General features: G+C 40.0%; 1 protein-coding gene across 3 annotated transcripts in view; it reads right to left on the bottom strand.

The window, feature by feature from the left end:
• The window catches only part of HMCN1 (hemicentin 1), a 475,982-nt gene extending 454,134 nt beyond the window's left edge, over positions 1-21,848 (bottom strand). For all 3 annotated transcript variants that reach the window (XM_059145201.1, XM_059145202.1, XM_059145204.1), the window contains exon 1: positions 21,581-21,848. In XM_059145201.1, coding sequence (XP_059001184.1) covers positions 21,581-21,848 — 268 coding nt within the window. The remainder of the gene's footprint in view (positions 1-21,580) is intronic.
• Positions 21,849-25,188: the final 3,340 nt, after the last annotated feature.

Below are 25,188 nucleotides of genomic sequence, written 5' to 3'. Positions count from 1 at the left end.
GATTCTTCTTCTTTTCCACACTAATATAATAAGTTACAATGATTTACTTTGTAGTGTTAAACCAATCTTTTTCATTTTAGCATAAAAACAACCTGGTCATTACAAGACTCTCTTTTTATATATTGCTAGATTGATTTGTTAAATTCATTTAGAATTTTTGCATCTAAACTTATGAGGGAAGTTGACTTATAATTTTTCTTTCTTGTATGGTCGATAGTAGTTATTTGGTACAAGGATTACCCAGCGTCATGAAACGTGTTCCTTTTTTTCCTATTGCCAGGAAGTAGTTCTGTAAAATTGTGATTACTTTCCTTGAATATTTAGTAAAGTTCTCCTGAGAACTTATCTCAGCCTAGAGTTTTCTTCGTAAGCAAATATTTTACTATGAAGAAAAAATAAGTTTGGTTTTTTTTTTTTAAATGGGAGAAATCTAGACATGGGGGAAAAAAAAGAGGCAAGGAAAAGCATTAAGATATGAGAAGTGGCAGACTAAGCTGACATGGAAGACATTCCCCATACAAAACAGGGATGCTGGATAAAATATAAAGTTTCCTTTTTAATATAAGAGCCAAAATCAAATGATAAAAATAATAAGAAATTTTCCAATTACCTAAAATAAAAAGGGAATTCAAACCAAAATTAAACTTCTGTTGTCACCATGGCAGCAAAAGAGAGTATCAGATCCTGATATAGGGTTTGGCTGCTAAAATTTTAATGTCATGGAGGTACATTTCTTGGTATCAGCGTCTTTTGGATCAGAGAACTACAAGAGAGTACCCCACTTAAAGCTCAGGGCTATCAATGAAATGGGGATCAGGAAATTCCTCCCACTAACCTAAAAAATTGGCAAGAAAACTTGCCATCTATCCAGGTCTCTAATGGGGGGGGGGGGGGGATAAATCTCCTGAGAGAAACTGAAATCCTAAACCAGAAACATATAAGACTTAGTAGGAGTTATACTAACTCTATGGTGCAAGAATCCAAAGCCCAATAAATAAATAAATAAATAAATAAATAAGCCCACAAACTAATTTTAGGACTACAACAAAAGCAAACGCAAACCTCTCTATAAACATCAGTAGTGTACAATCTAGGGGACACTAGACTCCCTGCTGAAGATGTATTCACAGTCAACAATTAGCAAACACACAAGGAAACAAACCACAATGAGGGAGAGTCAGTATACCAAATACTTGGAAGAATTTGTGCCACTCTAAGAGGTAGAAATAATAGAACACTATTAAAGAGACTATAAGATTGGAAAGCATATGATACAAAATAAAATAGGCAAATTTGAAAAAGTACCACATGAAACTTCTGGAAATAAAAAACTACAGTTATTGAAATTGAAAACTCAATGGATGACTTCAAGAGTACATTAAATAGAGCTGAAGTGAACTGCACACAAAATTTGAGGAAATCACCAAGAAATGGAAAATATGAAAGAAAGATAAAGAGCCTTGGTGAATACAATGAAAAGATCAAAAGTACACCTAATGTGGTTTTATGAAGAGGACATTACAGAATAAAGAGAGGAAATATTTGAAAAATAAGAATTATCCAAAATTGGATACAAACTTAAGTCCTCAGGTCGGAGAGGCAAACTAGGTTTCAAGCAGGAAAATCAAAATCAAATCCATGCTTAGAAATTAAATAAAGAACTGCAGAAACAGAAAAGCAAAGAGATCATTGTAAAATAACCAGAAAGAAAAGACAGCTTAAGTAAAAAGGAATGACAAACTGACAGATTTCTCATCAACAGCAAAGAAGTCAGAAAACAATAAAAGAATACTTTTAATGGGCTAAATTAGATACAAAATTCTATCCTGACCTTGTAATCACAAATTAAGATACTATACATAAATTCTAGGGGTGTCTGGGTGGCTCAATGGGTTGGGCCTCTGCCTTTGATCTCGGGGTCCTGGGATTGGGCCTGGCATTGGGCTCTCTGCTCGGCAGGCGGCCTGCTTTCCCCTCCCCCACCCCACCTACTTGTGATCTCTGTCAAATAAATAAAATCTTTAAAAAAAAAAAAAAAGATGCTATACATAAATTCTAAGCAAACAAATAAACGAAAGCCAAAAGGATTTCCTATTGTTGAAGGAGGTCATGGAGAGGAGGTGACTACAGGTTGAAATGCAAGGTGGAGGCTTTTCACCCTTTCGCCCACCATTCCTGCATGAAGAGCTACTTCAAGGAAGAAGCCTTGAGAGAATAACTTGTTATTGAGAACATCTGAACTGCATACATGACTGAATCCTATTAAGACTCCTACGTAAACTCTTAAGATTCTAGGGGCCAGATGTAGAGGACTATTCACCAGGCTGCTGCCCAAAGCATTAAAACTTCCCTTGACTTATTAAACCTACCACCTACCAATCTGGAGGGGTCTACTTCCTTCTTTGGTCTTTCCTTGCCTCCTGTGTACAGAGGGTAGTTCAGAATTTTACCCAGGAAACTCCTGAGGTTGCAAACCAACACTCACTTATATACGATTCCTGAAAAAACCAGTAAAGGAGGTAAAGAAAGTAAAAAAGAATGGAAAAAAACATGAAAGAGTCCAAAATGGAGTGGGAAGCTAGAAGTAACAAGAAGTAAAGAAATTAGTAAACAAGGCAAACCTATACAAACATAGACTATATAAACAAAAATGACTCATTGGGGCTTAAAAACAAGATGGATCGAATAAACCAGTTAATGCTATAGAGGGTAGGCGGAGGGTGATCAGAATAAAACGTTTCGAGGCTTTTGTACTACACAGGAACATCGACACTGATTAATTCGACTTAATGACTTCATTAAGTGAACTAAATTAAGAGTAGTGGTGAAAAGAGAGAAATGCAATCTATAATTACCAAACTAATAACATAATAATTCAATTTAATAGCAGGAAAAGGGGAGGCAGGATTAACAAAAATCACAGTAAACAGAAAGCACAAAATGAGATAATAAAAATAAGTCCAAATACATAAATAATCACAATAAAAGTACAGGATTAAACTTGATTATTAAAATAGTTTGGAGAGAAGAAAAAGATAAAATATATCAAAAATATCAACCAAATATGGAACAGCATTATTAATACCGAGCAAAATATATTTACAGGCAAAAGTATCACAGATAAAGATGACCGTATATTTAATGTTAAAATGGACAATTCACCAAGAACAGCACCAGTATATACCCAACAATATGTCCTTAAAAACAAAAAATGACTGGTGTTACAAAAAGCATGAACAAAACCACAATCCAAATGCAAAACTTATAGTTTATTCAAAAACTGATAAATCAATTGAGCAATAAGACACAGGATCTATGAACAACATAATTAAGCTTGATCTTATGGACATATATTGAAGGTTTGCACTCAGTTAAAGAATTTCTTTTTAATACACATGGAACATTAACAGAAATTCACCCTTTCATTGAATAACCACGTACTAAGTACCTTCTATATGTCAAGGAGTCTTCTTTGTGAGGCTCTGGGGAATTCAGTCATGAAAACTAAGTCTGACCCCAGAGAGTTTATACTGAGTGGAGGAGCTAGACCTCTAATAAATGGATTCACGTCATCTCTAACGTCAAGCCGGGCTAAGTCTATAAAAAGAAAAATAAAGCAGATTGACAGGACAAAGTCATACGGGGCATTCTGTTAGGGTGGTGGACAGGGAAGGCCTCTCTGAGGGGGTAACCTTGAGCCAAGAGATTTGTGAAGTCATGATATGAGCCAACCAAGATTCTGGGGAAAGAAGGAACAGGAGCAATGGTTCTGGAGAGGGTGTGTGCCTGGCTTGTAAGAATTAATAAAGATGCCAATGTGCGAAAAATGAAGTGAGTGAGGAGGTCAGAAAGGGGAGTGGGGAATAATGTGAGCTGCCTTTCATTTTAAAATCTCCTCTGGTGGCTCTGGAGAGAATAACAGGGAGACCCGCTAAAGTGACTCAGTGTTGGGGTTAAGGTAGAGCATGAAATCATCTACAGTACCTGGCTTGCTAAAATGGAGGCCCTGGGAGGACAGAGGGTTTCCGAGAAGGGCATAGGCCTTCAGAATGCCAAGCACTGCAGACCACTCTGCCGTAGGAAAGCCGCAGGAAATTGCCCCCCACAGTGCTTTCTTAGCCCAACCTCCCTGTGATCTAAGACATGTATGCATTGTCCCCAGGCTATGTGTAGCAGACAATAGAACACCAGACCAGCATATCCTATCTTTCCCATACATAAACAGATCCTCCTGGTTCCAGTACGATCCCTTGTCACACATCACATGCCTGAGAAAGAGTGATTAAGATTTATGATTCTCCTGAAGGACCAATAAAGGCGAGAGCAAAGAAGAGTAAAGGGTCTTCTTCTCTGAGCGTTGACTCCCTTGCCTTCTCCTCTCTTTTCACAGTGAAGTTTGAAGTAATCTTTCATCCATTGATACCGGGATTGCTGGCCCTTCCCGGCAACCTGAGGTAGAGGGGTAAGTAAGTGGTCAAACTAAGACTTGAAGACCAAGCCAGGAGAACTTGCAGTGGCTGGTAGGGTATAAAACAGATGAGTCCAGGATGACTCCAAGGGTGTGGTCTGAAACAGCTGCAAGAAACTGGCAAAATGCTTGCTGAGTTGGGGAACAGAGGAAAAGATGCATGTGGCATGGAGAGGGGGTGCTAATAAATGTGAGATACCCTCGAGATGCCCTCAGTGAATATTTAAAGATGTGGTAGTTTCCTCCTATTCTAAATCTGCCTTAGTCTTGTCTGCCTGGCATCTCTGGGTCTTTACTGTTGAAATTTCTCAAACTGCCATGGAGAAGAAAGTGCTCAGTCTGCTTCCTGTCAGAATTAATGCCACACTCAATAATTCTACCTATCTAAAGGACTTTTCCAAGGAATGTTAAGCTGACATCTGGTGAAAACCTATTACACAAAGTCCTTTCATAAATACCATCTCATTTAAACATAAATATTCCCCTTTGTGCTAGGGTGGGTGAAACAATTGTGCACATCTCTTCACAGCTCCACACCCAACGACATCATGTGGTAGTTTGAAATTGGCTCCGGCACAGTTGGAAATTGTGGAAATTGTGAAATGGAAATTGTCAGATGCTACAAATAAGGACCCCTCCCCATGCCCCACTCCAGAGCCAGTGGTTTACCATTTAACAGCAAACTAGTGATTGCATCCTTATTTTAGACAGGAGGAAACGGGTTCTAAGAGGTCAAAGGACCCGTCCTGTTAGAGCCAGGACCCAGGAGTTTTGACTCTATATCAAGTGTTAATTTCCTGTGAAAAATCCTCCTGAGTCCTGACTTTATGTCAGGCTTCATACTAAATGTTCCAGTCCATTTTCCCCTCTAATTCTCACAACTTGACAAGGAAGCATGACTGTTTCTCTCACTTTCATGGTAAGGAGACTACAGCCTTGAGAACTTAGTAACCTACTAATAATCAAACTCTGGTCTATTTCATTTTAGAGTCTATTCACTCAAAATCTCTAAATTTAACTCTACCAGATTTTACTTTGTCAAGATAAATCAACTCAATTGTTCATTTTTTTTATACTGTGGAAGAAGAAGAAAAAAGAAGTGAAGTTATCAAAGGCATAAATTAAGTCCATAAAACATATAATAAATGTCACTATTGAATGACACTTTTCCAATAATCCAGGAAAATTCCTTGGAAGAGGTGAAATTTTGAACAATCTTTTAATTAGAGAAACAAAAATGTCTGGCACACAGGGAGACATTCCAACATAGGGCGTGGCTTAAGAGAAAACTTAAAGGCAAAAGTGTGATCATCTGATTCAGGGGGTGGCGAACAGGGTCACCTAAGAAGAGCAGAGAAGACCCTCTGGGGAATACAGAACAATAGAAATGAGGTTTTCTGTGTGCTCTGGCAAAGGGCTTTGAAGTACAAATAATGAACTCAACAAAAAACAAAACATTTCACTTTGAATCTTAAAAATTGATATGCCAGATGCTACAATATTGTTTTAGAATTTTGTTCTCTACTGCTTCATTAAATAATGTATTGTCTTGACCTTCTACCTGGTTTAAAAAAAAAAAAAAAAAAAAAAAACTTAAAGAACAAGAACCATCTCATAAATTTATTTCTTTCCATCAGCCATTAGTCTCATTTAACCAGCCAGCTTCCCCCGGTCAGATCTTGGCAAGAGAACAGCTACCACTGCCCTGAGGCCTTTTCAGTGGTAATCAGAGTTCCTTCCAGCCAGGCAACTTCAAGGAACTCCTCCCACCTGCTATAAAACAGAGCTTAAAGGTAAGCTCTTAGAGATCTGGTGCTGTGGAAAAATTGCTCCAATTAGTGTGTTTGAAGTTTCCAAGAAGAGAAACCTAGAGGTATACAAACTTAAAATACTTTGGAACCCACACATAATCCTCAGAATTCCTAGCTCCTTTATAATTTTCTCTGTTTCAAAACTCAAGTAAATGGCTCAACATCTTCAAAAAATCAATAAAACTTAATTAAATGTTTTCAGAGTAAAAGATCTCAAGTACTAAATGATTTAAGAGTAAAATGCACATATTTTTTAAAAATTCAAAATTATTTTAAGGACTTAAACAGCACCTCAACATATTAACGACCCTCTCCATAATTCCCAATGAGAACCCCATTCTTACCCAAAAAGAGATCAGAGCTTAGAGTCCATGATATTCACTGATGCAAACACTGTTATCAAAAATTTCTAATAATTTAGAAATTTCTAATAATTTCTTAACTGACTCGTTAAGAGCTAAAGACTTTTCTTAATCACTGAGTGAGTGGTCTCAGTATGGGTTGAATTGTGTCCCAACAAAATTCATGTTCAAGTCCTATCCCCTAGCACTTCAGAATGTGACCTTATTTGGAAATAAGGTTATAAAAGATACAGTTAGTTACAATGAGATCATATAGGAGTAGGGTGGGCCAGTAATCCAATATGACTGGTGTCCTTATAAAAAAGGGAAATTGCACACAGGGAGACCACCCTGTGAACATGAAGGCAGAAATCAGTGCATCTACCAGCCAAGGAACACCAAAGAATGCCAGCAAAGCACCAGAAGCTAGGAGGGAGGCATGGAACAGATTCCCTCTCACAGCCTTCAGAAGGAAACAACCCTGCCAACACCTTGATTTCAGACTTCCAGCCTCCAGAACCTTGAGACTATAAATTTCTGTTGTTTAAGCCACCCAGTTTGTGGTCCTTTGTTATTGTAGCCTTAGAAGGACTAACACAGTGGTCCCTCAGCCATGCCTTCTTGGGCACGTTCTCTCAATCTCGCATACTTCTCAAAATACGAGGCTGCAAAAAATAATAATCATAATAATAACTTACAGAAAGCTATTCTTTTTCAGGAGATTTTGTACATTTTGTGAGAGTTCCTATCATATAAGCCTCAGTGGTCTCATATGTAGAGTAAAGATAACATCTATCACTCAAGAATTTTTGTGAGCCTTAAATGAGATAAAGCATGGAATGTGCCTAGTTCGGTGTCTGGTCCACAGTCATGACAGAAAAATAAAATGGTGGCTGTTCTTATGAGAAATAAAAATCATGTTACTATGCCTGTGTCAGTAAGGCGTGTGAGATAAGATGCTGCATCAGGAGTCCCTACCAGCCACGTTGCCTTCAGAGTTGCCAACAACTCATTTCATTAGGCTCTGACTCTCCCAGACCCTGACCTAGTATCTTAAACTTACATACAAGCCATGGCTAGACTTTGCAACCAGCGTATTCACCCTGCTTCATGTCACAATGATCTGTGGTCGCTGCTTCAGTCAGATACAAACCATTCGTCTTCTCACTTACTCTGTTTCCTCTCTTGACCCATTCCTTCAACATCCTATGCCCTCCCAAATCCCTAGAACTTCCAACCCATCTTCCCACACAGTTCTCCATCTACCTCCCATTTCAGCTGAAACAGGGTTGTCCTTGGATGGCACCATCTCCCCGACAGTCCTCCCTAGTGGGGTCTGCTCAGGTGTTGGAGACAGGGACAGGAGGTGGTGCTGACCCATTCCCGGTCCATAGTCCATTAGTTCTCTACTTTCAAAGAAAACACCCGCCTTTTGGGGTGCATGTCACCTATGACCTCTCTAACCCTCCTCAACATCATCAAGGACCACCTGAAGACTTCTCAATAATTCTTATCAAATAAAAATTTGATGCCTGACTTACTATCTTTCTCACTGTTTGAAGCACTGTTACCATCTGGGTTACTTTAACAACCACGTTCAACTCTGCAGACCCGAGTTCCTTGATCTCAATCCCACTATCTTCATCCTAGTTAAAACTTCCTTTGCTATGCAAGCTAAATTCTAGGATCAGTCACGCTGGCTATTCTAATCAATGACCTGAGCTTCCTTGTCATAGAATCCTCCACATGCATAATATCAAATTTTGTCCATCCAAGATATCCAGACCTGACTCTATGATCTGTCACTTCAGTCTTTCTCTTAACAATATCCTGCTCAACCATATCCTATTTCTTTAGTCACATCTGCTCGACAAAATCCCAGTCGTAGATCAAACCAGAGGTCAACCTCAGAAGTTATGCCCAAGTTGCTGAGAGCTGCTAAAGAAATCTCATAGCTTGGGGCGCCTGGGTGGCTCAGTGGTTTAAGCCGCTGCCTTTGGCTCAGGTCATGATCTCAGGGTCCTGGGATCGAGCCCTGCATCTGCCTCAGTATCCCTGCTGAGCAGAGAGCCTGCTTCCCCCTCTCTCTCTGCCTGACTCTCTGCCTACTTGTGATCTCTCTCTCTCTCTCTCTCTCTGTCAAATAAATAAATAAATAATCTTAAAAAAAAAAAGAAATTTCATAGCTAGGCAGTGTTCGAGCATTATAAATTCATCTTCCGAACCACAGCTCATCCTGTTATGTGTCCCTATAGTCACCTTCTACCTCCAAAATTCCATTATCCTCTGCCACTTCCCTCCTTTCAGCAAATCACTATCTGTTTCCTTGAGTCAAAAGAGTCCATCAGACAAGAAGTGACCTAAGATCCTGTCTCCCCACCTACCAGCTCGTCTCTGACCATGCCTGTCTGTGATCTGCTTCTTGTCTATCACACTAAAGAACTGAAGGTCTTCTCCTGCCAACAACCAGTCCCTCTACTTTGAATCCCATCTCCTCTTGCTTCCTCAAAGTCCTGGTTTCATAATTACCTGTTCTCTCTGACATTTTCCAAGTCTTCTACTGAAATGACTTTTTTCCAGCAGTATTTAAACATTCTCTCCTCTCTCCCCTTTAAAAAAAAAAAAAAAAAAAAAAAAAAGTCTTCCTTAAAACTAAGTCTCAATAACTAATGTTTATTGAGAATTTACTGTGTGGCAAAGGGTTGTGCTAAGTTTTGGACATCTGTTATTTCAATGCTCACATTCTCACAATTCCCAGTTACTGAAACTGAAACACAAAGAAGTTAAAATCACACAAGTAATTGATAGAGCCAGGCTTCCGACCCAAGCATCAAACTCCACTGCGCATGATTTTAACCAAAATGATATGTTTCACAAAATAAAGAGACTGCATTTGCTAGCACCATTTTCTTACCCATTTCAGCCCTGTGGCTCCACAACCCCAATGAACTTCACTTCAGCCTGTGAGTTTAACCTTTATCTTCTATAACCTTATAAATGGACAGAATTAACAACTTCTCCTGCTTAAAACTCATTACCTCTTAGATTTCCAAATGCTGCTCACTCAAGTTTCTCTTCCTATTTTCCTGGACTTTTTCCAGAATCCCCTAGAATCCCCTATGAACTTCCCTTCTTCTTTTACATGCTTATATTCTCCATAGTTCTACCCTCTCTTTTCTTTTCTCAGTGTACATACTCTCCTTGGATGATCTCATTTATTCCAATGGCTTCAGCTGTCATCTATACAAGTTTCAAGAGGACAGAACAGCTACTTGGCACTACTCATACTAACACTGACAGTTGCAGATGCTTGAGGAATGATACCTGGAGACAGGCCACCCAAACAGACCCACACAGGGAGACATTTATTTTGTTAAATTCACCACCAACCAAGGTCTGGCTCTCAGACTTGCAAACTCAAAAACTTGAACTTGACACCGTCAGAATATTTTAAACAATAGAGACTGATACATGAAAACAGTATGCCAAAATATGAGTTACCAATGAAGAATATAGCTGTCTAGTGAATCTGATGTACGTGCAAGTCTGACCAGAGCATTCTCTCCCCATAAGGAAAGTGCATTAGGTTAAATTATCAGGAGGCTGTACAGTGAGCATGCAATCGAAACAAGGAGAGTTAATAGTATGATCCAAATATGTAATGACCTCATTACATATTTATAAAGATAAACAGTCTACTGCCATAGTTAGAATGTTACTGATGGGTGGACTCGTTAAGTGTAGAATGAACTAACATTCTGAGCCCTAGACAGAACTTGGCAAAAAACCCAAACAATCCAATTAAAAGCGGGGCAGAGGATCTGAATAGACATCTTTCCAAAGAAGACATACAGATGACCAACAGGTACATGAAAATTTGCTCAACATCATAATCATCAGGAAAAGGCAAACCAAAACCACAGTGAGATATCATCTCACACCTGTTAGAATGGCTATTATCAAAAAGACAAGAAATAACAACTGTTGGCAAAGATGTGGAGAAAAGGGAACCCTTGTGCACAGTTGATGGGAAAGTAAACTGGTGCAGCTCCTAAGGAAAACAGTACGGAGGTTCCTCAAAAAAAGAAAAATAGAGCAACCATAATATTCGGCAATACCACAAGAGTATCTATCTGAAGAAAACAAAAACACTACCTCAAAAAGACATATGGACCCCCATGTTCACTGCAGCATTATTTGTAATAATCAAGATATGTAAACAGCCTACATACCCATCGATGGACGAGTAGATAAAGAAAATGCAGTATATACACAATGAAATATTATTCAGCCGTAAGAAAGAAGGAAATCTTGGCAGCTGTGACAACACGGATGGACCTAGAGGGTATAATGCTAAGTGAGATTGGTTAGACACAGAAAGACAAATACCCCAAGATCTCACTTATATGTGGAATCTAAAAACAAAACCAAGCTCATAGATATAGAAAACAAACTGATGGTTCCCAAATGGGGGTTGGGGAAGGTGTCAAAATGGTGAAGACATCAAAAAGTACCATCTTCCAGTAATAAAATGAGGAAGTCATGAGAACATGGTGTACGGCCTGGTGACTCTAGTTAACACTGCACTGCATATTTAAAAGTCAATCTTCAAAATTCTTATCACAAGAAAACAAATGTTTATAGCTACGTATGGTGACAGATGTTAACTAGACTTACTGTGGTGATCATCTCACAATATATACAAATAATAAATCATTACATTTCCACCTGAAGTTAATATGTTATATGTCAGTTACACCTCAATTAAAATAAAGAACTTGGTTGGACGATGACTTAGTTGTTTCTGTGACTCTCATTTTCATTGTTGACTCCCCCATACTTTTGGCTGATACTTTATTTTACGCAAGTTATGTATAAGGAGCTTATTATCAAGACTACTGGCCTGAGAGTAATGGTATCTCTTAAAACTGGCTTTACATATATTTTCTCTTCAATTGTAAGCCAATTCCATATTTTAACCTAAGCAGGAATTCATATTTCCCTTTTTTCTCATGCTAGGAGGGCTAAGTCCAGTCCCAAAGTCCAATGGACTTTGCTAATAGCTCAGAAATCTACAGCCTTCCGCCTATATCCAAGTCACCTCAGTATTTCCACCCGGAATTACTGTGATAGCCTCAGATTTCAGCTCTCAGCTCTCAGGATGCCTTGCTCCAATCCAACCAAGAGATAGAGATCTAAAGTGAAAACCCAATTATGTCACTCCTCACTCAAAATCCTTCCAAGCTCCTGAAAGCTTTCAGGATGTAATGCAAATTCCTTAATATTTTGATTAAACTACTTTTACTTATGCACTATGTCCAGGTTTCAGGCCAGGATACCCTTCCAGAAACACTTTAGGGTCCATCAAGTTCCCTCAATTGTGAATCAAGGGCACTGCTCTGGGCTCACGCAGTTCCTGTGCTTCTTTCCACTATAAAACATATCATGGTATATATTATTCCTATTTCTCTTGCTTTCCCCAGAGACTGTTCACTTCTTCTAAGTTATGCTTCATTATTTTTGAATCAAAAGTACTTACCACAGTCCTTGACAAATAGTAAGAAGCCTATTATTGACTGATGAGTAAGTGAATAAATGAATGAATCAATGATGACTTACCTTTGGATTTTTAAATTCTCCTGTTGGTTTCCCAATTATAAAGCCAGTGGTCAAGGGCTCCAGGGCCGAGGGCAGCAAAGAATTGATGCTTCTCAAGCAGTGAATGTTATTAGAATGGTACTACATTTGAACTTGTTTGAATTGCCCTTTGCCAAGAGACTACTAGTCCCATTATCAAGAGGATATTTTTCTATTTAATTTTTTAATCTTATTGTATAAATATTCTACTGTTTTTCTTAATAACTGGCTCCTCTGCAGCACCCATTCAAATTTATTGACAAATGGGAGTCATTCAGTAAGAGCAACACCACTGATTCTATACCACATTTTTTTTATAAGACTTTATTTATTTATTTGACAGAGAGAGACACACAAGCGAGAAAGGGAATACAAGCAGGGGTGGCAGAGGGGAGAGGGAAAAGCAGTTTCCCACTGAGCAGGGAACCCGAGGCAGGGCTCAATCCCAGGACTCTGTGATCATGACCTGAGCCAAAAGCAGATGCCCAATGACTGAGCCAGCCAGGCATCCCCAATTTTATACCACGTTTAAAGGATTTTCACATATATTGTCTTATTTAACCATTATATCACTCTTATAGGGAAAGTTGATATCATTACACCTTACATCTGACATGAGTCCGGTTTTTAAATTTTTCCTATACTCCACAGAGATGGGAATTCTCATGGGGATTTGTCAGAAAAAATAAAACCAAGGTGGAGAATCCCTGTAGACTTGTGAGAACTACCTATAATGTGGGTCTTTTGTTCACAGTGTTCCTTAGAAATTAATTTATTTGTTGTGATACTTCTTCAGCCAGTTTAGTAAAAAGCGGAAGGTAGTTCAGCCAACACAGTCCAGACTGCATAGAAATCCATCCTTCCCCAAATTCATGTGCTATACAAACTTTCAATGACTACCCAAAGACTCGGGCATTACCTGGATCACAAGATCTCCAAATCATATTCAGTCTTAGATGGGACATATGTGTCACCAAAAGGCTGAGTTAGTAAATCATTATGTTGTTTAGTTTTGTTCTGATTGTTATCATTTAAAAAGAAAAGTTGCATGGGGTTTCTGGGTGGCTCAGTTGGTTAAGCGACTGCCTTAGGTTCAGGTCATGATCCTGGGGTCCTATGATCGAGCCCCACATCAGGCTCCCTACTCAACAGGGATTCTGCTTCTCCCTCTTTCTCTGCTCTACCCCCTGTTCATGTGCATTCTCTCCCTCTCTCTGTGTCAAATAAATAAACAAATTTTTTAAAATTTAAAATCACTTTAGGGGTGCCTGGGTGGCTCAGTGGGTTAAAGCCTCTGTCTTCGGCTCAGGTCGTGATCTCAGGGTCCTGGGATCGAGCCCCACATGGGGCTCTCTGCTCAGCAGGGAGCCTGCTTCCTCCTCTCTCTCTCTGCCTGCCTCTTTGCCTACTTGTGATCTCTGTCTGTCAAATAAATAAATAAAATCTTAAAAAAAAAAATAAAATAAAATAAAATAAAATCACTTTAATAACATGTAATGTTTTATTATTTTCAGAGGTAGAATATAGTGATTCATCAGTTGCACATAACACCAAGTGCTCATTCCATCACCTGTCCTCCTTAATGCCCATCACCCAGTTACCCCAACCCCCCACTCACCTCCCTTTCAGCAACCCTCAATTTGTTTCCCATAGTTAAGAGTCTCATGGTTTGTCGCCCTCTCTGAATAAAATTTCATCTTATTTTATTTTTCCTTCCCTTCCCCTATGTTTATCTGTTTTGTTTCTTAAGTTCCACATATAAATGAAATCATATGATATTTGTCTTTCTCTGACTCACTTATTTCACTTAGCATAATACCCTCTAGTTCCATCCACATCACTGCAAATAGCAAGGCTTCATTCTTTTTGATGGCTAATATTCCATTATAGATATATGTATATTCCACATTTATATATTTATAAATACATAAAAGATATATATATACACACACACCACATATTCTTATCTTCTTTATCCATTTATCTGTCAATGGGCATCTGGGCTATATACAGAAAGCTGTATTTTGGCTATTGTGGACATTGTTGCTATAAACATTGAGGTACATATGCCCCTTTGAATCACTATGTTTGTGTCCTTTGGATAAATATCTAATAGTGCAATTCCTGGGTTATAGGGTAGCTCTATTTTTAACTTTCTGAGGAATCTCCACAGTGTTAAATAAATAAAATCTTTAAATAACAAAAAGTAAAGTCACAGAAATGAAAGGTAAGATTAAAATACCCAGAGAAATCACTGGTTCTTGTTTCCAGCATTCATTAATTCATTCGTGAAATATTTGTGTGTGTGTGTGTACTGTGTTCCAGACCTGTGAGATAAATGGGGCAGTCCCTACCCAAGGAGGTTAATATCTAGTCAGAGAGAAAGGTAGGTCAGCAGACTTAAAAAGGCCGCTGAGGATGGGTATTGTTTGTTTGACCAGAGACAAACCATAAGCAAACCAAATTCTGATTTACCAACAATCAGTTAGAAGGCTCCTCCTCAACTTAATGGCAACAACAAAACAAAAAGAAAAACCCCACCATTGTGTGGGAGTCAGAGAGGATTTGGTTCAATAGAAACATCCCTAACACATTAAGCATTATTTATCAAAATTTGGTCCTTTTTATTTTGGGAGAAAGTTTTCATTGTACATAGAAAAACACCTCTACATATCCTCAGAAAACATCCAGTGACATAGCTCTACTCTCTCAGGTTAAAATATTCTATCATCCTAGGAAACAGAGTTATCATTGTCCAAATAAAATCTCTCATTCTTAAATGTTAGTTTGTTGCCTTTGGTTGGATTTCTCTTGGACTTTAAAGACCAATCCTTGTCCTCATGAAAATCCTTCTTCCTGTAGAATATGCTAGAAGCAAAAGGAGACTAATAGCTTTGTAGCTCTTTTTCCTATACATATTGGAACTCAAAACATTTCAATTTGAAGTTGAGTTCATATAAATTTGTATAGGTTTTCAAAGTCTAAATGTGCAATATTTTCTTCATAAAAATCTTTCTAGTTATTATGGCTTCCAGGGATTTTGCTATTGCTCAGAAAATTAGTCTAAGGGAATCTTTTCATGAAGTCTTAGAGTGCTTTCTTAACACCTTGAAGGTCCTGCAGAAAGAAATATACAAAGTCACTGAGGGCTCACAAGTTTTATTACTATGAAACTCTTTAAGTATAGAGAAAGTAATCTGATATTTCTCCCAGTGAATCAAGTCCTTGCTACTTGGAATCCCTTTGCAGTCACTTATCTTTCACCAAATTACAATCATTAAAATCACACACTTTAAATATTAACCTACCAAGGCAGAAATTTTATAGATAGAGAAACAGAAGTCTGGCAAGGCTGAATGACTTGCTCAAATGACAGACTAAGGAAAAGAACTCAAATCTTCTGTTCCAAATTGGATGTTCTTTCTAATACATTGAATTTGCACTTTGCAAAATACTGGTTGAATCATTTATTAAAACTAATTTCAATATTTGCTTCATGAACAAAGCAAACATTCCAGTAGTTGGAAACAATATAATTCCAAAGATTTCCAATGACTTTTCTCCCATTCTCTTCTGAATTCTCTCCAAACAGGCTTTCACTTCCATCACTACACTTCGCTAGGGTTGCTGAGTCACCAACGACTTCCACATTGCTAAAGTGACTAGCCAATTCTCCATCCTTCTCTTAATTAACCAATTAGTGCTTCTTCCTGAAAATACTTTCCTCTCTTGACCTTTAGCATAACATACCCTTTTCCCTCTCTGACCTCAACTTTCTCAGGCTACTTTGCTGGTATATCCTAATCTCTCTGAGTCCACAGACCTTTAATATTCTTCAAGTTATCAGTGCCTTAATGGTTTGTCTAGACTCACAGCCCTTAATATCAACTATATGTTTACGCTTGGATCCCCAATTTATATCTCAGATCCAGACCTCTTCTCTTGAACCTTAATTTCATACATCCTACTGCCTTCTTAACATATCCACTTGGGTACCAAAAATCATCTCAAACTTAACCATATCCAAAAATGAAAGCCTCATCCTCCCAAACATTTTCTCAAACCTGCTTCTTGCTCATCCTTCTCCATCTCAGTAAATGGCTCTGCTATGTTTCCATTCACTCAAGACAAATCCTCAGTATCGGTTTTGTCTTCTGTCTTGTTCCTCACACGTCATGAAATCCTTTTGGTCAAATCTTTAAAATATATACAGAATCCAACTCTCTCTTCAAACTTCCACAGCTACCAACTTTGCCCACGGTATACCATCCTCTTGTGCCTGAACAATACAATAGTCTCCTATCCTCCCTGCTGCTGCCCTTCCTCTGCTTTAGAATTATTTTCAAACTCACAGAATGATTTGTGTGGATGCATGAGTCAGATAATGTCACTACTCAGTTCAAAACCCTAAAATGGCTCTGCATCTCATTTAGAGAAAAGCCAAGGTCAGAGTGGCCTATGAGCCCTTTCATGATGTGCCCCACCAACTTTCTGATCTCACCTCCTAACTTCTCCCTATCCCCCCTTCTGTGCTTGGATACCCTGGTCTTTTCACAGTACCTTGACTATGACAGGATGCTCCTGCCATGTTCAGAACAATTCATTTATGGTTCCTCTGCCTGCATAAGTCTTTCCTCAGATATCCTCATTGCTCCCTCTTATTTCCTTCAACTGTGTTCAACTGTGCCCTTTGCAATCAGGAGCTTCGCGACCACCACATTTTAAATATCAAAACACTCAACTCACTTCAAACTCCTCATGCTCTTTTTCTGCTTTTTATTTTCTCCAGACCAATTACCACCAACAAATACATCATATATATCTTAATTATTTTCCTTATTGCTGGTGTCCTCTCTCAGGAGAATGTAAGCTCTGTCAGTGCAGAAGTGTTTGTTTTATTCAGACAATCATATGCCCAGTGTCTGAAGCAGTGCCTGAAACAGAACTGGTGAGTGAGTGAATGAATGAATGAATGAAGGCAGACATAAAAGATACCCTGGGGAAAAGCCTGAGACATAATGAAAGAGAAGAGAACTTTTCTTTATAAGAAGTGACTCATCTATACACACTACCCTTTCCTCTGTCTCTAGTACTTGTCTTACAGAGAGGAGAACTGGACGACTGGGAAAAAAAGAGTTGCCATTAGAGGAAGACCATGAGCCCTCCTCCAAGCTGTGTGCTGAGAAAGACAGAAACACGTTTTGAGTGTTGTAAAAAGCACAGCAAAAATTAACACGTAAGAATCAACAAGTTCAATAATAAGCTGGCGGTGATGAGGATGTGAAGGAATCCGAACCCTCACACACCACAGGACAGGATGGAACATGGTACCCACGCTCCGGAAAACAGTCTGGAATTTCCTCAAATAATTCAACACAGAGTTGCTGTGACCCAGCAATTCCACTCCTAGGTATGTACCCAAGAGAAATGAAAACATACGTTCTTCTGTGTTGTGAGCACCTAATTTCAATGTGGGCATGAGGAGGTTTCCTTACGTCACAACAAGCTGTTCTCACACATCACCAGATGCCACAGAGTAAGGGTTCAGTTGTACAAGACTGCCCAGCCCACCCCCAGCCCAGCTGAAGTCCAGGATGTTACCTGGACTTCCAACCAACTGGATATAAATCAGAGGCTCCCACAACCTGCTTCTTTTTGCGAGAGTGGCTCAAAAAACTCAGGAAACCCATTGACTCACTAGATTATCAGTTTTTTATAAAAGGATGAGTCAGAATCAGCCAGATGGAAAAGATGCATGAGGAAACATCAGACGGGTGTGAAGTTTCCATGCCTTCTCTGAGAGTGCCATTCTCCCCAAATTTCTACAGGTGAACTGCCCCAAAGCAATACAAACCCTTTCCTAGTGGGTTTTCACGGAGGCTTCAGCACATAGTCATAACTGATTAAAGCATTGACCACCGGCAAGGGATTCAACCTCCAAACCTTCTCCTCTCCCCAGACATCTGGGGTGGGACTGAAAAATCCCAACTCTCTAATCACATGGTTAAAGCTGCTGGCAACCAGCCTCCATTCTTAGATGGGATCCAAAAGTCACTCCGCTAACATAACAAAAGGCAACTCTATGGCTCTCATCATTTAAGATATTACAAGGGTTTTTTTAGGAACTTTATGCAAGAAATGGGAATGAAGACCAAATATACATTTATTAATAAATTACATCATCACATATATCCACACAAAAACTAGTACATAAATGTTGGTAGAAGCGCTACTCGTAAGAGCCAAAACCCTAAATAGCCATTATGGATTAATAGACAAGCAAAATGTGGTACAACCACACAATGGAATATTATTTAGCCATTAAAAGGAATAAAGCACTGACACGTGCTATTCCATGAATGAACCTTGAAAACATTACGCTAAAGTGAAGGAAGTTGGTCAAAAAAGACCACATATTATATGACTGCATTCAGATGAAAGGCCAGAACAGGAAAATCTATAGACAGAAAGTGAATTAGTGCTTGCTTAGCACTGGGGGGATGATGATAGGGAGCTAAGGGACAGAGACGTAAAAGGCACAGGGTTTCTCTCTGAGGTGATGAAGATGTTCCAGACCGTGCTGGTGGTTGCACGTACATGTGAATAAACTGAAAACCACTGAATTATACATTTTACATGAATAATTCAATACTAAGGGAATTATATCTCAATGAAGCTGTTAAAAATTAATATATTAAATGTAATTATGGAAGTGAAAAACCCATCTTAACCACAGTCAGCATCAATCGTCCTCTCTGGTACTTCCTCCTACCACAAATATGTTTTTGGTCCTCCAACACCAGCTTCCTTATGTGCACATTTTCCGAACAATTTTTATCATCTACCTGTTAACCTGTTACACTTGAGTCTCATGTATGTCTGTGTTTTCTACGTATTTTAATTTTTACCCGCACCCACCTTGAGCCAAACTGCAAACCATAAGTCCAATCATGTACAAAGGCCTAAAGATTTTTGTCAAATGACTTAGAGTATATCTCAGACCTTACCCAGCTTTGAAAAGCTGTAGGTAGCCAAGGTTATAATTCTTGTATTTAAATCTGCCCATTATTTCTCTCCATGTCTGCTGTAGCACCCAACGGTAAGGATAGGTATTGGGAGCTATGAAAAACAACCACAAGTCAAACAGACAACAACAAGATGTCATAGTCAGAAGTGAACTTAGAGCTGCTCAAATCCAATTCTCTCATTTCATAGTTGAGGAAACAGGTAAATTGACTTTTCTAATGTCACTCAGTAAAACTGCCAATCCCCATTCAAGGCTCTTTCTGTCATTCCAGGCTGATCACCAATCAAAAGAACACGAGAATCAAATTTTCTTAAATGATTATACACACCATACACACACACACACACGCAAATATCACACAAAGACAATATCATAATCCAGTAAAGTGAGTTAGCAAACTAAATTAAAGGTTATTAGTATGTTTTAATTCCTATCTCTCTCTTTATCTTTGAAAATACTTTAGTCTTAGATAATATAAACACTTGGCCACTTCTACTTTGAATTCCAATAAAGTTAATTTTGCGGAATTATACACGCAATTAATTTTATGGAACCAATTTAGTCATTTTCTCATATTATTTCAAAAAGCTATAGCATGCCAAGTACTACAGGAAAGTCATCTTCAACACACTTTCCCATTTGGTAACAGTTGGAAAGCAGCACACCACAATACAATTTATTCCAATAATTTTTTATATCGCATCAAAATATCATGATGATCCAGTTTCCATTCATGACTTGAGGCAATTTTTTGTGTTGTGAGCAGCAACATCATGTTTCATAAGATTCTTTTGGAGAAGAGTATATTGTGATGTTATTTAGAGAAAACAATTTTTACTTGATTTTTTAGCCAACTTCAGCTATATCCCCATAGAAGAAATATACAAAAGCTATTCCAAAACAACAAAAGCCTTGAACTGCCTCATAACTGGCATCCTGACATTTAATAAATCAAAACATAACACATGAGGTGTCTAAGAGAGGAAAAACAGTAAAGGACCATTTAATTCTTTATTCAAATATGCAGAACATTTTGTGCTTAATCGATGTAGAAGTGTAGAAAAACCTATCCTACTCTTCTGTATGTCCCAGAAAAGTAGGATAGGTTCTTATTTTCAATATCTGAAGAAGAACAACAACAACAACAACAAAAAAAAAAAATCCCAGAAAGTTCCATTTCCCTCTTATTTTTTGCCATTTTTTTTTAAAGAAAGCCTATTTAAGACCTAGCAATAATGTGAGCTCATGTTTGTCAAAAGGTGCAAGGAAAGAATTCAAGATTTTCAGTATCAAGCTCCCATTGCGAAGAGGTTGTGTTGAGGTCTTCGAGGTGAAGAGAGAGACTTTCAAAGCAGGAAAAATGTGGGAGAACAGTGGGGGAGGACTTTTAAGAAAGTACTGCTGTCTTTCTTCAACTGGGCAGGGACTTGCGCTAATGAAACTCAGGTGGCTGTCAGACAGGGAGCCCCAGGGCTCCCCCTGCAATGCTGCCCTGGCAATGACAATGAGGTCTCCTCTGAGCCTCACAGAAAGGTGCCACATGAAATAGCAACTGAAAAAAAAGTAAATAGGATCATGTTACCGTGGAGCAGCTGAAACCCATCGCTTTAGGGGGAAAAGTACAGTTATTTTGCTCCAACTACCTTTAAAGAGTACCGACGACCAAATTACATGCATTTCTCCTGGATGAGACACGGACATAATGTTTCTACCCATCTGGGAACCGAACTAATGATGACTTGGGGCAAAAATGAATAGATTCAGTTAAGAAATGAATGGCTTCTCTCTTAGTTTCATCTCTTTGGTTCCACTAGTAATTACTCAACAAGCTTCCTTGGGTCTCACACAACAGGTTTTTCCTCCCTCTCTCATTTAAGCTATCCTGAGGGTGCTCTCGGCCAGGATGGGAGCTCCAGGAGCAGCGCTGCTGGATACCCAGGTCCAAATCTGCCTTCATAATTAAGCATTCTTTAGCTCTGAAATTAAAAAGTCAATGACCTCCAGTTTCCACGTCCTTGCTCGGAACTCTGGGGTCTGGTTTTTAACTGTAGTTCCACACTTCCAGGTTTGGGGCCACTGTCCCAACACCTCCAAGACCTGAGGAGGAATTGGGGAGCAAAGTCAGATGCCAAAGAGCAGCTCTTTGTTACAATGGGTTTCAGCTACACGTTAAAAGAAAGGAAGAAAAAAAAAAAAGATTTAGAAACTTCCTAGCACTGAAACAATTTTGGAGCATAAGACATAAGGTAATTAATCATGAGAAATAAGAAACACAAAGAATAAATATTTCCCTTACCTGGATCATGGAACGGCACCAAGGCGAAGTTGAAAAGTGGTCTCTTGGGTCTTTTCAAAGACGTCTCCAAAATTTTGGAAGCCCCTTCGATCACCTGAACTAAGTCATCGTACATGGAACCCGTCACATCAAACACAAAAGCCAAGGTGGAGGCCCCCTCGGGAATTTCCTCAGCCCCGGGGTCGGGCTGGGGGCTTGCATCTTGAGCTTGGGAAGAATAAAGGAGAGCAAACAGGAATACGGTGTGGACAACGTCCCAGGAAATCATTGTCTTTTCTTTCCTTTTATGTTTTTTCTTTTCTTTTTTCTTTTTTTTCCCCCCCGGGACGCCTTAGCCCTGTGCTTAGCCCTCCTCAACAACACGCAGGGGGCTTCCGCTCAGGGCCGCTCATTAGGCTCTCGAAAGCTCTCGGACCCAGCGACAAGTTTGGAGGCGACAGTCCGAGGGGGACGGGCACCCACCCCGCAGACCTGCAGGGGCTGAGCGGGCGGAGATGCGGCAGCTTTTGTCTGGACGCAGCTTCCTCCGGGACGGCTAGGTGCCCGCGGGCCGCGCGCGGCGAGTCGCGGAGAGCGGGCAGCACGCCCGGCCCATGCCCCGGGGGCCGCTCCGAGCCCTGCGGCGCCGCGCCGAGTCCCGCAGCCCTCGCCGCCGCCGCCGCCGCCGCCGCCGCTCGCCGCCGGGGCCAGCCGCTCGCGCTCCCAACTTTCCACTGTGCGCCGCTCGCTCGGGAGCGCGGAGGGAAGCCCGGCGAGGCCTCGCCTCCTGATTGGCCGGCGGCGGCCCCCCTCCCCACCTCCTCGGCGCTGGAGCCCCCGTCCGGCTGGGCGACTGCTCTCTCCACCGACGTCGCCGGGGTCAGCTTGGTACCAGGGAAGCGCCCCCGAGGGTCAGCCCGGCTCCCGCCCGCGCTGCTCCCGACCCGCAACCCCTCAGGGCGAACAATGGCTTTCAGGAACGTGCGGCCAAGTCCCAGGCCGAGGGGACACCCCGCGAACCAGCACAAAGGGAATTTTGCTTTTACTGTAGGCAGTGCTGCTGCCGACACGCTTTCCTAATTCCCCCCAGAAGCCGAGACGCCCGGGCCCAGCCTCCAGTCTCGCAGCCCGCAGCTCAGCCCAGCCGGGAGGGGGAGCTGGAAGCGTCTCTCCTGGCCGCAGCCTCGCTGTCACTCTTTGATCTCCTCGGGGACTGCGGAGGGCGGGAGGAGAGCGCTGGATGGGCCGGACGCGGGAGGAAGAAGGAAAGGAGCTGGTGAGGGAAACGAGAGACAGCAGGAACTGGGGAGCCACTGACTGTAGTTAGGAAGGATCGAAGGGAAGGCAGCGGGATGTGAAAACAGGATGGAGGTCCGGGGAGTGCATGCGGAGAGAGAAAGAGTGCCTATCGAAGAGAAAACTAATTTTTTAAAAAATATTTCATCATCGAAATTCATGCTCCTGAGCAGTTCGAATCCTCCTCTTAGCATGGGGAGGCAGAATAATATCCCCCATGTCACATTTCCTCCCATAGAACAGCCATGGGCCAAGTCTCAGCCACACATCCATTAAAAAGGTGTTCCCCCTCCATGGCATTTTCTTGCCGATAAGTAAGGAAACCTCGCCCTGGAAAACATTACCAAGTTTTTCCATCTTGTAATTATTACATACATTGTAGAACTCATAACAGAGATAAGAAGGTAGACAAAGAAAATCAACCATAAGCTAGAGAGTCTTTGCTTCATTTTAGATAAAAAAAAAAAAACATTTCCTTCGCGGAAAAGGAATTGCTGTCTGGATGCTGGCATTCTAAGGAGGGCAAACGTGCCCCTTGATCCCCCTTCTCTCACACACAGACGCAGCCTGAGGGAGAGACTGCTCCCATCAACATTTCATTGTCTGCAACTGTCTTCTTTTTTAGACCCAGCAGCAGTGGGACCTGAGTTTATGGTACCTATAAGTCATGTCACTTAAAGGAAGCAGACAGGCCATTTGGGCTGAGTGGGAATATGAGAGGAGACAGGGAAAGTACTTCCTTTCCAAGCAGTATTTACAGAATGCTATTTGAGTAGCGTACTCCTTTGTTTATTTAAAAAGGATTGCATTCTAAGTCCTGAGAGCTGAGCTGTTCCAGGTGTTCAGGGAAGGTCAGATAGCCTAGCGATAAAGAGTTCTGGGTCAGATACCCTGGGTTCAAAGCCCAGCAGTGACACTTAATAACTCCAACAAGTTACCTAACTTGTAAATACTAAGTTACAGTCACCTAACTGCAAATACTAAGAATGATACTACCTACCTAATAAGGATCAAGTGAGCCATCTTGGTGAATGTTCCAGGAGCACTTAAAAAGAACATTTGTTGTTGGGAGGAATGTTCTATAAAAGTCAATTAAGTCATTTGATAGCGTTATTCCAATTTTCTCTATCCTTACTGGTTTCTGCCTATTCCATCAGTCGAGATCGCTAGCTGTAATTGTGGATGTGTCTATTTCTTCTTGTAGTTCTGGGAGTTTTTGCTTCAAGCATTTTGAAGGCCCATAATTAGATGCATAAACATTTAAAATTATATTCTCTTAACTAATTGACACCTTTATCATTATGAAGTTATCTTCATTATCCGTGGTAATATTATCTGTTCTGAAATATATCAGGTAATAATAATACAGCAACTCCAGATTTTTTTGATTACTATTAGCATGATATATCCTTTTCTATCCTGTCACTTTTACCCTATTTGTGTCTTTTTTTTTTTTTTTGAGGTTTTATTTATTTATTTGACAGAGAGAGAGATCACAAGTAGCGAGAGAGGAAGGGAAGCAGACTCCCTTCTGAGCAGAGAGCCCGATGCAGGGCTCTATCCCAGGACCCTGGGATCACGACCTGAGCCAAAGGCTTTAACCCACCGAGCCACCCAGGTGCTCCCCTATTTGTGTCTTTATACTTAAAGTGTGTTTCTTGTAGTCACCAAACAATTCAGTCTCACCTTTTTTTTATGCAATTGAATAATCTCTGCCTTTTAATTCGGCTGTTTAGACGATTTACATGCAATGTGATTATGTATAAGGTTAAACTTAAATCTACCATCCTGCAATTTCTTTTCTATTTGTTCCCTCTGTTCCTTGTTCTTTTCTGTTTTTTTGCTTTCTTTTAGATGTATTGAATATTTTTTATGAGTCCTTGTATCTCCATTGCTAGCTTATTAGCTATAACTGTTTTAGTGCTTGCTTCAGGGTTTATAGTGTATAAACCCAATACAATAGTCCTTCAAAGAATAGCACTACTTCATGCATAGTAAAATAACTTCAGAATTGTATATTTCCATTACTCCCTTCACAACATTTTTGTTATTGTGGTTCATTTTATTTTACATTACTTTTTTTAAAACCCCACATTATGTTGATGTTCTTTTTTGTTGTTTAAATAGGCAATTGCCTTTCAAAGAGATTTAAATAATAAGAAAAAAAATTATATATTTACTGCTATACTCACCATTTCTGGTGCTGTTCATAGATCTAAATTTACATGTGATATCATTTCCCTTCTCCCTAAAGGACTTGCCTTAATATTTCCTATAGTGTAGTTCTGCTGATGAAAAAAAACCTTTCAATTCTGTGGATTTGAAAATCTTTA

The sequence above is a fragment of the Mustela lutreola genome, chromosome 14 (genome assembly GCF_030435805.1).
Source record: "Mustela lutreola isolate mMusLut2 chromosome 14, mMusLut2.pri, whole genome shotgun sequence".
NCBI lineage: Eukaryota > Metazoa > Chordata > Mammalia > Carnivora > Mustelidae > Mustela > Mustela lutreola.
This window is presented reverse-complemented; position numbering and strand designations above follow the sequence as displayed.